Consider the following 12557-nt stretch of genomic DNA (forward strand, 5'->3'; position numbering starts at 1 on the left):
ATTGTAATACCATGTGCCTCCCATTAGACTTGAGCCACATCTTCCTAAGGTTAAAGGGCAAGAGCTAATAGAAACAGCAGCTGGCTTGAAAGGGGAGTTGTAAATTGTAGAAGTTGCTTTTAGAAACTGTTTTTTATTAAAGTTCCTTTTTACTTTGAAAAGGCCTTTCCTTCTAAAAATCTATCTATGTTATGTATGAAATATATTGGCTTAAATGTAATTATGCAAAGGATTTAGAAAGTAAGAAATGTTAGATTCTTATGTTAGATTCTTATTTCATTGATGGTGTGTGAGAAGGTGAACCCAAGATCTCTGTTTAAGATAAAAATTAAAACCATTAGCCATCTGTTTTGGAGTGAATAGGGCAATAGGGCAAAGATGATCTGATAATTAAGGTGCCTGGTCGAGGCAAATGTAAAATATATGGCTACTTGTCTGCCATTTATGGATAGAAGGAAATATAGCTCTTTGTCTCCCATAAAAGGTAATAGGAAATGGGTGTATCTTTTATGATTGGTTCTAGCAAACAGCCAATAGGAATTTCAACCAGGCTGATTGAACAGAGGCAGCCAAAGGAGGAGCAAGGGGGCTGGGCTGATGGAATATAAGTGCTGGCCATCAGGGCTGGAGTGGGCAGAGCTCTAGTAACCATATACCACTGTGTCTCTCATTTATTTGTCTGACAAATAAATTATTATTTTAATTTCTCTATTGCTGCATTGAATATTTCATTCCAGCTAAGTGTTAACCACAAGCAGGGTGCTACATTTTATGGTGCCGTGACTCGGATAAGTGGTCTGCTGGAACGCAGCCCCTTCGCCTTAGCGGGCAGGGTACAAGAGGGAGGACCACTAACTGCTTACCCAGCGCGCACTGGAACATTTTTCCAGGGGAACGCAGAAGTCTCGTCTGTCTGATACCCTGCTCACTGGCGGCGACGGACTAGGGGTAACCAAAGAAATAAACAGGGAACCAGCTACAGGTAAGTGCACAAAGGGGTTGTGGCCCTCCAATTAATTGGGAGGAAGAGAAGTCTTGATCAAACTTCTGCGTCTCAGTAAGGGGGAACTGAGTACGCTAGGTGGTTGGGTACATCAGATGGTGGTCTGGTGGAGGAAAAGGGAAAGATTGGGAGGTAGAGTGTGGTGAAGTATCCAGCGCATTGTATGTGTGAGAAAGTACAATCTGTAGCTGACCTGAGTGTGGAGTGGGTACTACTTCGGTTCCCAGTAAGGCGACTTCACCTGGGCAAAGAACCCCACGAAGCGAGTTTGTGAGTGACTGAGTGGATACTTCACAGGGCCATACAATGGGAGTTGGAGGTTCAAAGGGGGGAAATACACCTCTTGAATGTATGTTAAATAATTTTAAGAAAGCCTTCTCAGGGGCATATGGAGTCAAAATGACGCCAGAGCGCTTGAGAATGTTATGTGAATTAGACTGGCTGAAACAAAATACTGGATGGCCACCTCAGGGAACTTTTGATATAAATTTAGCAAGCAAACTTTGGTCTAACATCACCAAAGAAACTGGAGGGTGCCCAGAACAATTTTCATATATAGATTCTTGGCTGAGCACATTAAATAATAATCCTCCATGGATAAGGGAATGCAAAGTCCAACGATGCAAATTATTGGCTGTAAAAGCCGAAGCTAGGAAAGGAATCTTGTCAAATAAACTCAAACCCATTTTTGAGGGACCAGAGGAAGAGTTGCTTCCACCTCCACCTTATGCTCCACATCGAGGGGAGCCTAATCCAAACACTCCACCAGTTGTAACCCCAAGGCAAGAAAGGGGAACGAATAATGGAGCGGGAGTCACAGAGCTTGATTCCTTGATAGATTATGATAAATATCTTCAGGAGGCATTGGAGTCCTATAATAAAGCCCAAGCAGAAGTGGTTGTTCCACCTGTGAGTCCCAGTAGACCTCCATCTACAGTCTCCTTTAGTGGAACAACTGATTGTCCAGCCCAAACCCCTGTACATCCAAGTCCTAGAGAACTATTACAGAAGTTACAGGGAGACTTTGATTGGTCAGCAAGCAATACAGCCAGGCGCATAAAGCTGCTAAAAGAACGCCTTGGGACAGATACCATCCCCTATGATTTGAGGCCCCTAGAGCAAAGCGAAGAGAAAGGTCACGTAGTAGCCCCTCTCAGAAGAGTATTTGATGCACTTGAGAAGCCTGTGCTGGCTAACGGGCAACCCGGACCACGGCCACCTCAAACTTCGACCCTCCAGTACAATCCATTCACGACTACGGATCTGATGAATTGGAAAACACACACCCCATCTTTCGCAGAAAAACCTTAGGCTATGATTGACTTGGTGACTTCAATAGTAAATACTCATAGTCCTACTTGGACAGATTGCCGCCAGCTCCTGAATACTCTTTTCACCACTGAGGAAAAGAGAGACATAATTGAAAAGGCACAGATATATTTGCGTGAGCAGGCCAGAGTGAGAAATATTTTAAATGTTGACCGTCATCTCCAGGACAACTTTCCCTTGGAAGATCCTAATTGGGATCCAAACAATGCAATTCACCTGGCCAGGCTTACCACCTACCGCCAGACGCTTGTGCAAGGTATCCGCAGGGCATGCCAGAAGCCCACTAATATGTCTCAGAAGTAGAACAGAAACCAAATGAGAGTCCGGGAGACTTTTTAGAGAGGCTGCAGGAAGCCTATCGTATATGGACTCCTTTTGACCCTGAAGCCTCTGAAAACAGCAGAATGATTACTGCTACATTTGTGGCCCAGTGTGCTTCTGACATTCGTAAGAAAATTCAGAAATCAGAAGGATGGGAAGGGATGCTGATGAGCCAAATTATGGCCATTGCACGCCGAGTTTATCGGAATAGGGATGAGGCTGAGAAACGAGAAGAAGTGGCAGAAGGAAAAGATGGTAATGCTGGCCACAGCAGTGATGTGTTACCCATAACACTGTTTCGTGTTCGGTGCGCACCCACAAAAGGATTTAAGTTGTCACCTTTTGAGCTCCTGTATGGGAGGCCGCCCTCCTTTGTTCAGGATATTCCAGCTGACCTCAAACAAATAGAGGAGTCCATGTGACACAGGGACAAGTGCAATCTCTCTCCCGTGTTTTTGTTTCTCTTAACAGGTGGGCCCTCAAGCGCACGCCATGCAGCATTGCCAAGCCGATTCATCAGTTCCAGGCTGGCAATAGCGTATGGGTGAAAGAGTGGAAAAGTGATCCACTTGCACCTAAGTGGCGTGGGCCTTACACCGTCTTGCTCTCTACTCCAACAGCGGTGAAGGTAGCTGAGGTGACCCCCTGGATTCATCACTCCCATTTGAAGAAGTCCGAAGGCAGTTGGACGTGCAAAGGTGACCCCTCTAATCCTTTTAAACTGACTCTCTCCAAAAACCCCTGTATCTAGCCCTACGGGGAATGGGCTAGGTCACGGGCAACATTAGACGACCGGCCTGCTGCAGCCACAACCTGGAAGCTGGCTGACCCTAGCACGCCTGAAGCTTGAGGAGCATCTGAACCAGCGATTGTGAATGGAAAGATCCTCTTATACAATTGATTCACTGCCCCCCCCTTTATGGAAAAATTATCAGGGATATTACTCATTGGGGATCCTCGGGATATATGTTTTGGTCTTGGTGGTTCCCCATTTCTGTCACGGGGAATTATATTGGGGCTAATATTTTTTTGTTATCACAATAAGGTAATCTTTTGTGGAAGAAATGCATATACTAGACATCAACATGATTTTATTATTAATCCTGATCCCTTGGGAAGGGGAAGGGTCCTTGAATCTGACCAAATTTGCTAAATATGGATTCCGCCATGACCACAATATGTGGGTAGGCTTAGCTGAGATGGTAGCCAATGTTACCAATAGGACCAATTGCCTTGTTTGCTCTCTTGGACCAGATGATTCAGAGGGAGGTATGCCCTTATTACCGATACCATTAAATGCCATTGGTATAGTAAGTGAAATGCCACACCAAACAGAAGTACAGAATTTCCCCAGATGGAACTCAACTAAACCAATACGAGTTATACCTGTGCAAGGGGAATTCTGTGTACATAAATCATCAGATGCAGCTGATTCTACCATGGTAGGCTCTTCTCATTGCCACTATACTTGGGATTATATTAAGAATAGTCAAACCTGGGCAAACGGTACTACCTATCGAACTCAGAATACCTTGCCCTGTGCACCTCCTTTTATTCATGCATGGAAAATGGTGTGGAACATAACTGACAGCAAAAGGCAATCTAACATACTGTACTGTGAACTCTATACCCCTTTTGATATTTCGCCTTATGCACTCCACGTACCAAAAACCTCAGACCCGATGGTTGTGGTGGATATGTGGAGAATGGGCATACAAGCAACTCCCTTCCAAATGGAGTGGGACTTGTTTCCTGGGATGGGTATTACCACCAATGTGGATTATGCCCACTAGTTCGGCCAAGCGTACATGAAGAAACACTGATATTTCTCATATAGCAGGAGGAAGTACCCAAAGTTGGAGTGATACTGATGATTGGCCACCAGAGCGCATTATAGCCTATTATGATCCGGCCTCCTGGAATCCTGATGAGCTCATACAAGGGGCATGGGATCCTATTTATAATCTAAACAGAATAATTCGATTGCAAGCAGTAGTGGAACTTCTAACCAATGCAACGGCCCAGAGTTTGAGACTTATTGCACAACAGTTGGATGAAAGTAGAGCCGCCATTTTGCAGCTGAAAATGGGAATGGATTATGTACTTGCCAGGCAGGGAGGCCTATGTGGAGTCTTGAACTTGACAGGGAATGCCTGTTGCTTTAACATTTCTGATAATGGTGAGGCAATCTGTGTGTTGGCCACAAAGATGGAGAATATAGCACATGTCCCAGTACAAATATGGGAAGGATGGGATATGGGATGGCTCACCAATTGGTTACCTAACGTTGCAGGACTCAAAGGGATACTATTGTCTTCCTTGTTTTTCTTGACGGTAGTAGTAATGGTTTTATTTTTTTATTTTTTAAAATGATATTTATTGAAACAAAAGAATTTTTTAAAATTTCACAAAAAAGACAAAATTACAAAAAAGCAGAAAAAACAAAAACATACGAAAAAAAAATAAAAAATAAAACCATCCTTTTCAAATTCTCCAATTTCCATTACCTTCTTTCCATGACCTCCTCCTCCTCCTCCCATCTCTTGTATCTTGATTAGTAATTGTCACAGCAAATCCTTTCCATAATTCATAATATTTTATCATTACGTTACCTTACTCTATTCTCATTTTGTCTTATAAAAACGACCTTAGAGCTTAAAACTTAAATCTTTTTTACCAACTTCTCATAACCATTACCTTTTTGCCAAATTCTTTAAACATTTTAACAAGAGCCAAGTAATTTCATTTCAACATTTTCCCAACATTCATAAAACATTTCTAGTAATAATAATACAAAAAGTACAATAAAATAAAAGCAATCCAATCTTCTTCCAGCGTCCCCTCCCCCCGGTCCCGGGGTTGTTAGTCTTCTCCCCCCCATTAGTCTGGCACATTAACCTGGTGCCCTTATATCCGAGGCCTTCAAATCTCTTCCATGTCCCTTTCGCAGCTCTTCTTCATATTTTCCTTTCACTCGCGGGAACTCCAGCTTTGTAGTGCTTTTGACCCTTTTCAACAAATCAGCCCCTTTCTCATAGTCCAGACTGAGCTCCATGTGGTGTTTTAAAGCATATTTCCGATTCCCTCCAAAATTGGAAGTCCCAACAGCTCCAAACCTCTGATGGCCCATTTCCAGACTCAGAAAGTCCAAACATCCCTGTGTAGGGGGGTCAGTCCAACCCCCCATTTCCAGTTCAATCCAAACTTTATCTTTCCAAGTCTGGTTTTTTCCAAGTTCATTTGTCAAATCCAAAAGTTCACTTTCCTGCTGGGCCGAGAGTCCCTGGCGTCCCAGATTCAGCAAAATCCTCTTCTTTCTGTTGTTCTTTCATGGCACACTCCTGTTTTAGTTCCTGAGTGGGCTCCATGTAATTTTCCACTACCTGATCAAAGGCTCTGGCAGCTTTTGTCATAAAATCCATCTTCTGACTTAACTGATCCAATAGGGCACTTATATTACAGAAAGCACCCAACAGTGCTTCTGAAGGCATTGTCCTGCAAGGTCACAAAACTCTTTCCCACAGTTGTAATCAGTAACCGCTGCAAGTTCCCAGGATTTAGTTACAATTTCATAGCTCCCCTCTAGGGGGAAAGACTTCTGATTGTTCTTTTCCTTGAAAACATTAACAGACTTTCTTCTTTAAGATATTTTGTCCATATTTGTTCTTTTTTTAAAAAAAGGAAAAGGAAACAATGGAATCACAATGTTTCCCTCCTTTTAACTATCTGTCAAAGCATTTATTTCTGGTCAATGAGCTTCAATCGTCAAATCTGACACCCCGCTCCAGGGTCAGGACAGTGGAAGATTCCTTTACTTTAACTTTGTTTCCGCAGGTTTAAACAACTCAATAAAAGTCCCCCTTCTTCTCCTGCTTCTGAAGGGGGGTTCCGCAATTGTGAATGATGAAAGACGATCCTTTAAAAATGATTTTTAAGGCTCTAGTTTACGTTGTCTTTGCTTTGTTGTAACTACAAGAGAACGGAAGGGTGACTTCCTGTTTAGCCCTTTCCATTTCAGTACCAAATTAGGGTAAATTTTAGAGTCCAAGTTCCTTTTATGTCGCCAATTCTTGTTTAAAATCCAAGTATTTAGCGTTCCAGTACTCACGGTTAGTTATTTTCAATGCCAAATTGTCCCAGGAAAAAGGCAGCGCTCTCCGGCAACGGCTGTGCGGCTTCGCTCCGCAGAAAAAGTCGACTCACAGCACCGCACCACTTCCCCCTCTTCACTTCGGAGCCCGTTTCTGGGTTCCTTAGTGGGTTGGGGGGTGCTAAAGGTGCCCGCTGAGTCCCACGGTCACAGGCTTCATCCGCCTGTGATTTTCAAAAGGGTCCCCGCTACGCCGCAGTGGAAAAGACCCGTTTCTTGCGGAGCTTGTCCCTCCAGTTCAGAGGGAGTCCGCCATCACCGGAGGTGCCACCCCGGAAGTCGGTAGTAGTACTGGTTTTATGTATGGTGCCATGTATCATTTCATGTTTTAGAAGTACAATTAGCAAGATGATTTCAAATGAAACTCTACCTCATATCATGGCCCTATACAGAGCTTTACCTCAGGAATATGATGGTCAAGCTATCAAGGACACTTGGGATGAAGGTCCTTGAGCTTGAAAGGGGGGAATGAGTGCTACACTGGAACACTTGGACACTGGGATACTGGGACACTCCCTCCTCCTAACGCAATTTCTCACTCAGTCACCTCCTCACGTCTTATCAGTGGCCTGTACGGACTTGCCAAAGACTACACACCGCTCCGCCAGGGACTCTGAGTCCCAACGTCTCATTCACTCAAAACATTCACTGGAGTGTCCCCACACGCACATTCAGAAAAACCCATGCACCTCCCCCAATCCCCTTTTTTACCAACACCAACATCCAACCACAACCGGCAGCGCTTAGACTTCGACCGGGGCCCAGCAGCACCTTTACTGCTTTCTTCTGGGCGAAACCAAAACCAGTGGCACTTTTTCTGCCCTACTGGTGGAGCTGATCAAACTCTCTTTGCTCCCACCTATCCCTGTGGAGCCTTACCTTTTTCCTCGAGGTACCTTCTTTCGACCGTTGCTTTTTCTCCGGTCCTTGCAGTGTCTCCACTCAGGAACGGGTGGCAATTCCTCCCACGAACTTGGCAGGATGTGCACTGGAACCGCGGACACCGATCCGAGCTGTTCACCACAGGGACGCCTTGGACCCAACATCCCTTATCCTCGGGGAATGCTGTTTTTCCCGGCCAATGCACCAAGAAATGTAGCCTTATGAGGCTTTGCCTTCGGGTGGGAAAAATATTGTGCCCAGGAAAGGGAAGTGGGAGTCAACAGACACTCAAGGAATAGTTTCAGAGAAAAAGCTTTATTTCTACCATCCATGGACTGGTAGAAGGAGCAAGTGTGATAACTCACAAAAAGCATGCACGGGTTCACATTCATGTGCACAGAGTATATACAGTGGTACCTCACAAGACGAATGCCTCGCAAGACGAAAAACGCGCAAGACGAAAGAGTTTTCCGTTTTTTGAGTCGTTCCACAAGACGAATTTCCCTATGGGCTTGCTTCGCAAGACGAAAAGTCTTGCGAGTTCTTGCGAGTTTGTTTCCTTTTTCTTAAAGCCGCTAAGCCGTTAATAGCCGCTAAGCCGCTAATAGCCGCTAAGCCACTAATAGCCGTGCTTCGCAAGACGAAAAAACCGCAAGACGAAGAGACGATTAATTTCGTCTTGCGAGGCACCACTGTATTCCCCTTCCTGTTCCCTCCCCTTTCTCCTCCCTCAGGAGTCCTGCCCTGAGTTCCCCTGAGCATGAACAGAAAGCTGTCTTGGGACTATTGGACTCTTGGCACCCTTCCCAGGAACGGGGAGTGAGAGCCAAGGGGTCGAGGAGCCCTGGTGGTTCAGCATGTCCAAGATGTTGCAACCGAATGAGATAAGATTCAGTTCTCAGGCCTGCTTTGAACAGAGCCTATTCATTTGCTTTTTGAAGCCTTCTTGTACTGATAAAAAGTAACGGTTTGCCTATGCACATCATCTTGTGAGAAAAAGCAGAGGAAAACTTTAGCTGTGGATTTTTAGAAGACAAAAGGAATTTTGGACAGTTTTGAGGCCTGGGGTGATTATTGAGGGGGCGTGACTTCGGGCCTAGGTGGGGTCACCTGTCCTCACCTTCCTTCACCCCCTGACGTAACAAGGACGGAGTGAGAACCTCGAACAAAAGAGCTGCCTTGGTTTTTATATCTTTTGGTTTCCATACAGATCTATGACAAAGAACAGCGGAGGTGGCATAAAGCGTGAAGAAAGGATTAACATAAGGTAAGTAGGAATTTGTAAGATCTTGGGAGGTGTCAGTTTTGCTGGAGGGCTGAAATAATATGTGTTGAGCTTTTTATTTATCTTGGATCTGGTTAATGGCTTTTCCCTTTATCTACAGGAAAAACCAGTTATGCAGATTGTGAGGCTGGATGTTTGGGAAATAGTTTCAATGTTAGTGTGAAATCCTGTTCTGCATAGCTATCAATTCAAGTGTGATAATCTCATGTTTGCATACCTACTGGAAAATAAAACTAAGAGCTTGTATTTGTGTGTATTCATGGTATTGTTTGCAGACCCAGTAGATGGCAGTGTGGGTATAAATAAGTTGTTGTTGTTGTTATTTTATTGATGACTCTCAGGGGTCCCTTCCAATTCTACAGTTCTATGATCCTATGATTCTGCATGGTCAGCATTCCAGGGACAGGACCCATCTTGGACATAAGAACATAGGAAGAGCTTCCTGGATCAGGCCAATGGCCCATCTAGTCCAGCATCCTATTCTCGCAGTCGCCAAGCAGATGCCTGTGGGAAGCCAGCGAGCAGAACATGAGCGCAATACCCCTCTTCCCTCCTGCGGTTTCCATGAACTTGCATTCAGCAGCAAACTGTGGAGGCAGAGCAGAGCCAACATGGCTAGAGTGTCGATCGATAGCCCTCTCCTCCATGAATTTGTCCCATCCTCTTTATAAGCCGTTCAGGTTGGGGGCCATCACTGCCTCCTGTGGAAGCTCAAGTTCCACCGTTTCTCTACGTGCTGCGTGAAGAAGGACTGTCATTTATCTGTCCTAAATTATCCAACATTCAGCTTCATTGGAACGAAACTCTAGTGTTACGAGACAGGGAGAAAATCTTCTCTCTATCCACTTTCTCTAGGCCAGGCACAATTAATATATATATATATTCATTTTTCTTTTTCATTCATTACATACATCTCAAATTCTTAACATTTACTATATGTTCCTCCCTCCCTCCCCTCCAAGGCTTCCCCCAACTTCCGCTTCTGGTTTGTTTCTATTTTCACCCACTTTATTATCTCTTAACAGAAAAAGTTATTAATAACATAACTTCAAGCCTAAAGACATAAAAATAACAGTAAATACACCATCATATTTCACTATCTTCTAAACATTTTCTAATGCTAATAATGTGAATGTTTATTTAAATCCTGCCATCAAGTCTATTGACTTTCTTTGTTTCTGCAAATGGTTCCCAATCTTTTTCAAAGTCTCTCTTGTCTTTTTCTCTTAGTCTGTCTGTCGTTTTTGGTATTTCTCCAGTCTTCCAATTTTGTGCAATCAACATTCTTGCTGCTGTAGTGGCACACATAAATAAAGTCCTCATTTCCTTTGGTATGTCTTGATCTAAAATACCTAACAAAAAGGTTTCTGGGTTTTTTACATGTCAGGAACAATTTTATAAGCTTCTTTCGTGTCGCCACTTACTCGCCTTTTATCTGAACCAGAGTTTTCCAACACTTGGGTCTCCAGCTCTTTCTGGACTACAATTCCCATCATCCCTGACCATTGTTCCTGCTAGTGAGGGGTGATGGGAGTTGTTTTCCAATAACAGCTGGAGACCTAAGTTTGGGAAACCCTGATCTAAACCCGAAAGTCCCAAACGCTGCAACCTTTCTTCATAGGGGAGTCACTCCACCCCCTTGATGACCAACCAGAACCTTCCCCAGAATCTAACCGTCTCTTGATCATTGGCCCCACTCCTCCAGCTCAGCCATTCCTTAAGAGTGTGTGTGTGTGTGTGTGTGTGTGAGAGAGAGAGAGAGAGAGAGAGAGAGAGAGAGAAGTGAGAGTGAATGTGTCACTTAAGCTGATAGTAGGAATGCTGTAGCTTCACACAATGTGTAATTAACTTGGGGAATTTTTTTACCGCAGGATGTGGCGAGCTCAGTACTTTAGATTTACAAGGGGATCTGAGAGATGAATGGGAGATACGGTTTGTCAGTATTAATGGACAGCTAAATAGAAACTTAACCTCAAAAGTTAGGACCAAGATTCAAATCCTGACTGGGTAACTTTGCTCACTAGTTCTGAAGAAGTGTGCATGCACACGAAAGCTCATACCAAGAACTAACTTAGTTGGTCTTTAAGGTGCTACTGGAAGGAATTTTTTTATTTTGCTCACTAGTAACATTGAACCATGAGGACGAGATGGTTGGACAGTGTTCTCGAAGCTAGCAGCATGAGTTTGACCAAACTGTGGAGTGCCTGGGACAGGTGAGGCTGCTGATCTCTTATTTTGGCTGCTGATCCTTTATTTTCAAATCTGAAAGTTGACAGCTATGGTGCTGGGGCACCTGCCTGTTTCCTCTTCTTCATCCTCCTCCTCCTCCAAGCTCCCAGCCTCCAGTACTTCCCAGCTCCTCTCCTCCCCTGGGGTGTGTCCAGTTTCCCACCACCAGGAGCCAGGATCCAAATCCCTCTGTGATTTCCCTGGGGGTCCCTTGTCCAGGTGTCCTCCACCATCCCTCCACATCTAGCCTGTCCCTGACAGTGCGATACTGCTTTTAAAAATGTAATGCTGATGGGGCCTATGATAAGTCATTCGGGGTCACAAATGGGTATGTGAACCTATTAACGGGTCCTTGGGTAAAAGAATATACACCTGGATGAAATTAGGAATATTTGTTTCTTTATTCAATTTATAATACATTGTGTGGCGAGTTCCTGCTCCTCGCCCCAGTGGAAATCATGACACATGACACAATTATTAAGGTTAATGGGCTAAAAAAGGCCACAACTTTATTGGTTACAGGTGATGAGCGGTATTGGCTTAGACATTGGTCCTAACCGACTATATCCGACTTCAGTCCGTCTGCTTGAAGTCCAGGAAGGGTTAACCACCATCATAATAAATAATAATAATAAATTTTTATTTATACCCCTCCCTTCCCAGTTCAGGAAACCGGGCTCAGGGCAACTAACAACAAATTTAAAACACTTAATTGATGCTACCAAGAAAACAGCATTAAATAGGGTATAAAGCGTAAATAACAATAAAATAAAAAATCAATTTGGGGGGAATTCATCCAATAAATATTAGATGATCACCAGGGCTAGCTGGCTAAATTAGTCCCACTTGGGCCAGTGAGGAGACCAGGGGAGAACTTGCTGTGGGATCCCAGAGCAGGCAATCTTCACAAAAAAGGGAGGGGGAGGGAAGGAAGGGGAACAAAAGATCAGGCCAGGTTCAAATTGAAAGCCAGGTGGAATAGTTCTGTCTTACTGTCTTAGAGGGAGTCCTGCTGATGCACATCAAATAGGAGCTCCCCCAGGGTGACTGATAGGGGGCGTGCCTTAGGTCCTCACCTCCCTAGGCTTCGGGCAGGGCCACGCCCCCTGGAATCCTTTATCGAACTACCCTTCAATATGTGGGGCAGGTGATGGCGTTACCTCTCCTCTTCCAACTACAGAATTATACCAATGCCTAACCACCAATACCCAAAAAGTTGTGACAATTTGCTATGAGCTAGGTGAAAACCAAGTGGCTGATGCCAATTTGCCAAGTGGAAAAATTCCTACCAGGCCCCACAACGGAGACCAACCAAGGTCCATAGCAAGGTCAAAGGCAAAACCTATAGGGCGGGAGGG

The 12557-nt window shown here is 44.3% G+C and overlaps 1 protein-coding gene and 1 long non-coding RNA gene across 3 annotated transcripts; both read left to right on the forward strand.

Moving 5' to 3' along the window:
• The first annotated feature begins 150 nt into the window (after positions 1 to 150).
• On the forward strand, positions 151 to 2879 carry LOC308585472 (uncharacterized protein). Its single transcript, XM_081191165.1, has 2 exons — positions 151 to 2188; positions 2438 to 2879. The coding sequence occupies exons 1-2, from the start codon at positions 1310 to 1312 to the stop codon at positions 2633 to 2635; spliced, it is 1077 nt and encodes a 358-aa protein (XP_081047291.1). The 5' UTR covers positions 151 to 1309; the 3' UTR covers positions 2636 to 2879.
• Positions 2880 to 8386: 5507 nt separating this feature from the next.
• LOC308585165 lies at positions 8387 to 10920 on the forward strand. 2 transcript variants are annotated; one of them, XR_014007100.1, is made up of 3 exons: positions 8387 to 8952; positions 9071 to 9162; positions 9333 to 10920. It is a non-coding gene; the product is annotated as an uncharacterized lncRNA (long non-coding RNA). The 2 variants fall into 2 exon arrangements; XR_014007101.1 differs by lacking the exon at positions 9333 to 10920 and having other exon boundaries at positions 9071 to 9216.
• The last annotated feature ends 1637 nt before the right edge of the window (positions 10921 to 12557 follow it).

The sequence above is a fragment of the Podarcis bocagei genome, assembly GCF_964188305.1.
Source record: "Podarcis bocagei genome assembly, chromosome: 4".
NCBI lineage: Eukaryota > Metazoa > Chordata > Lepidosauria > Squamata > Lacertidae > Podarcis > Podarcis bocagei.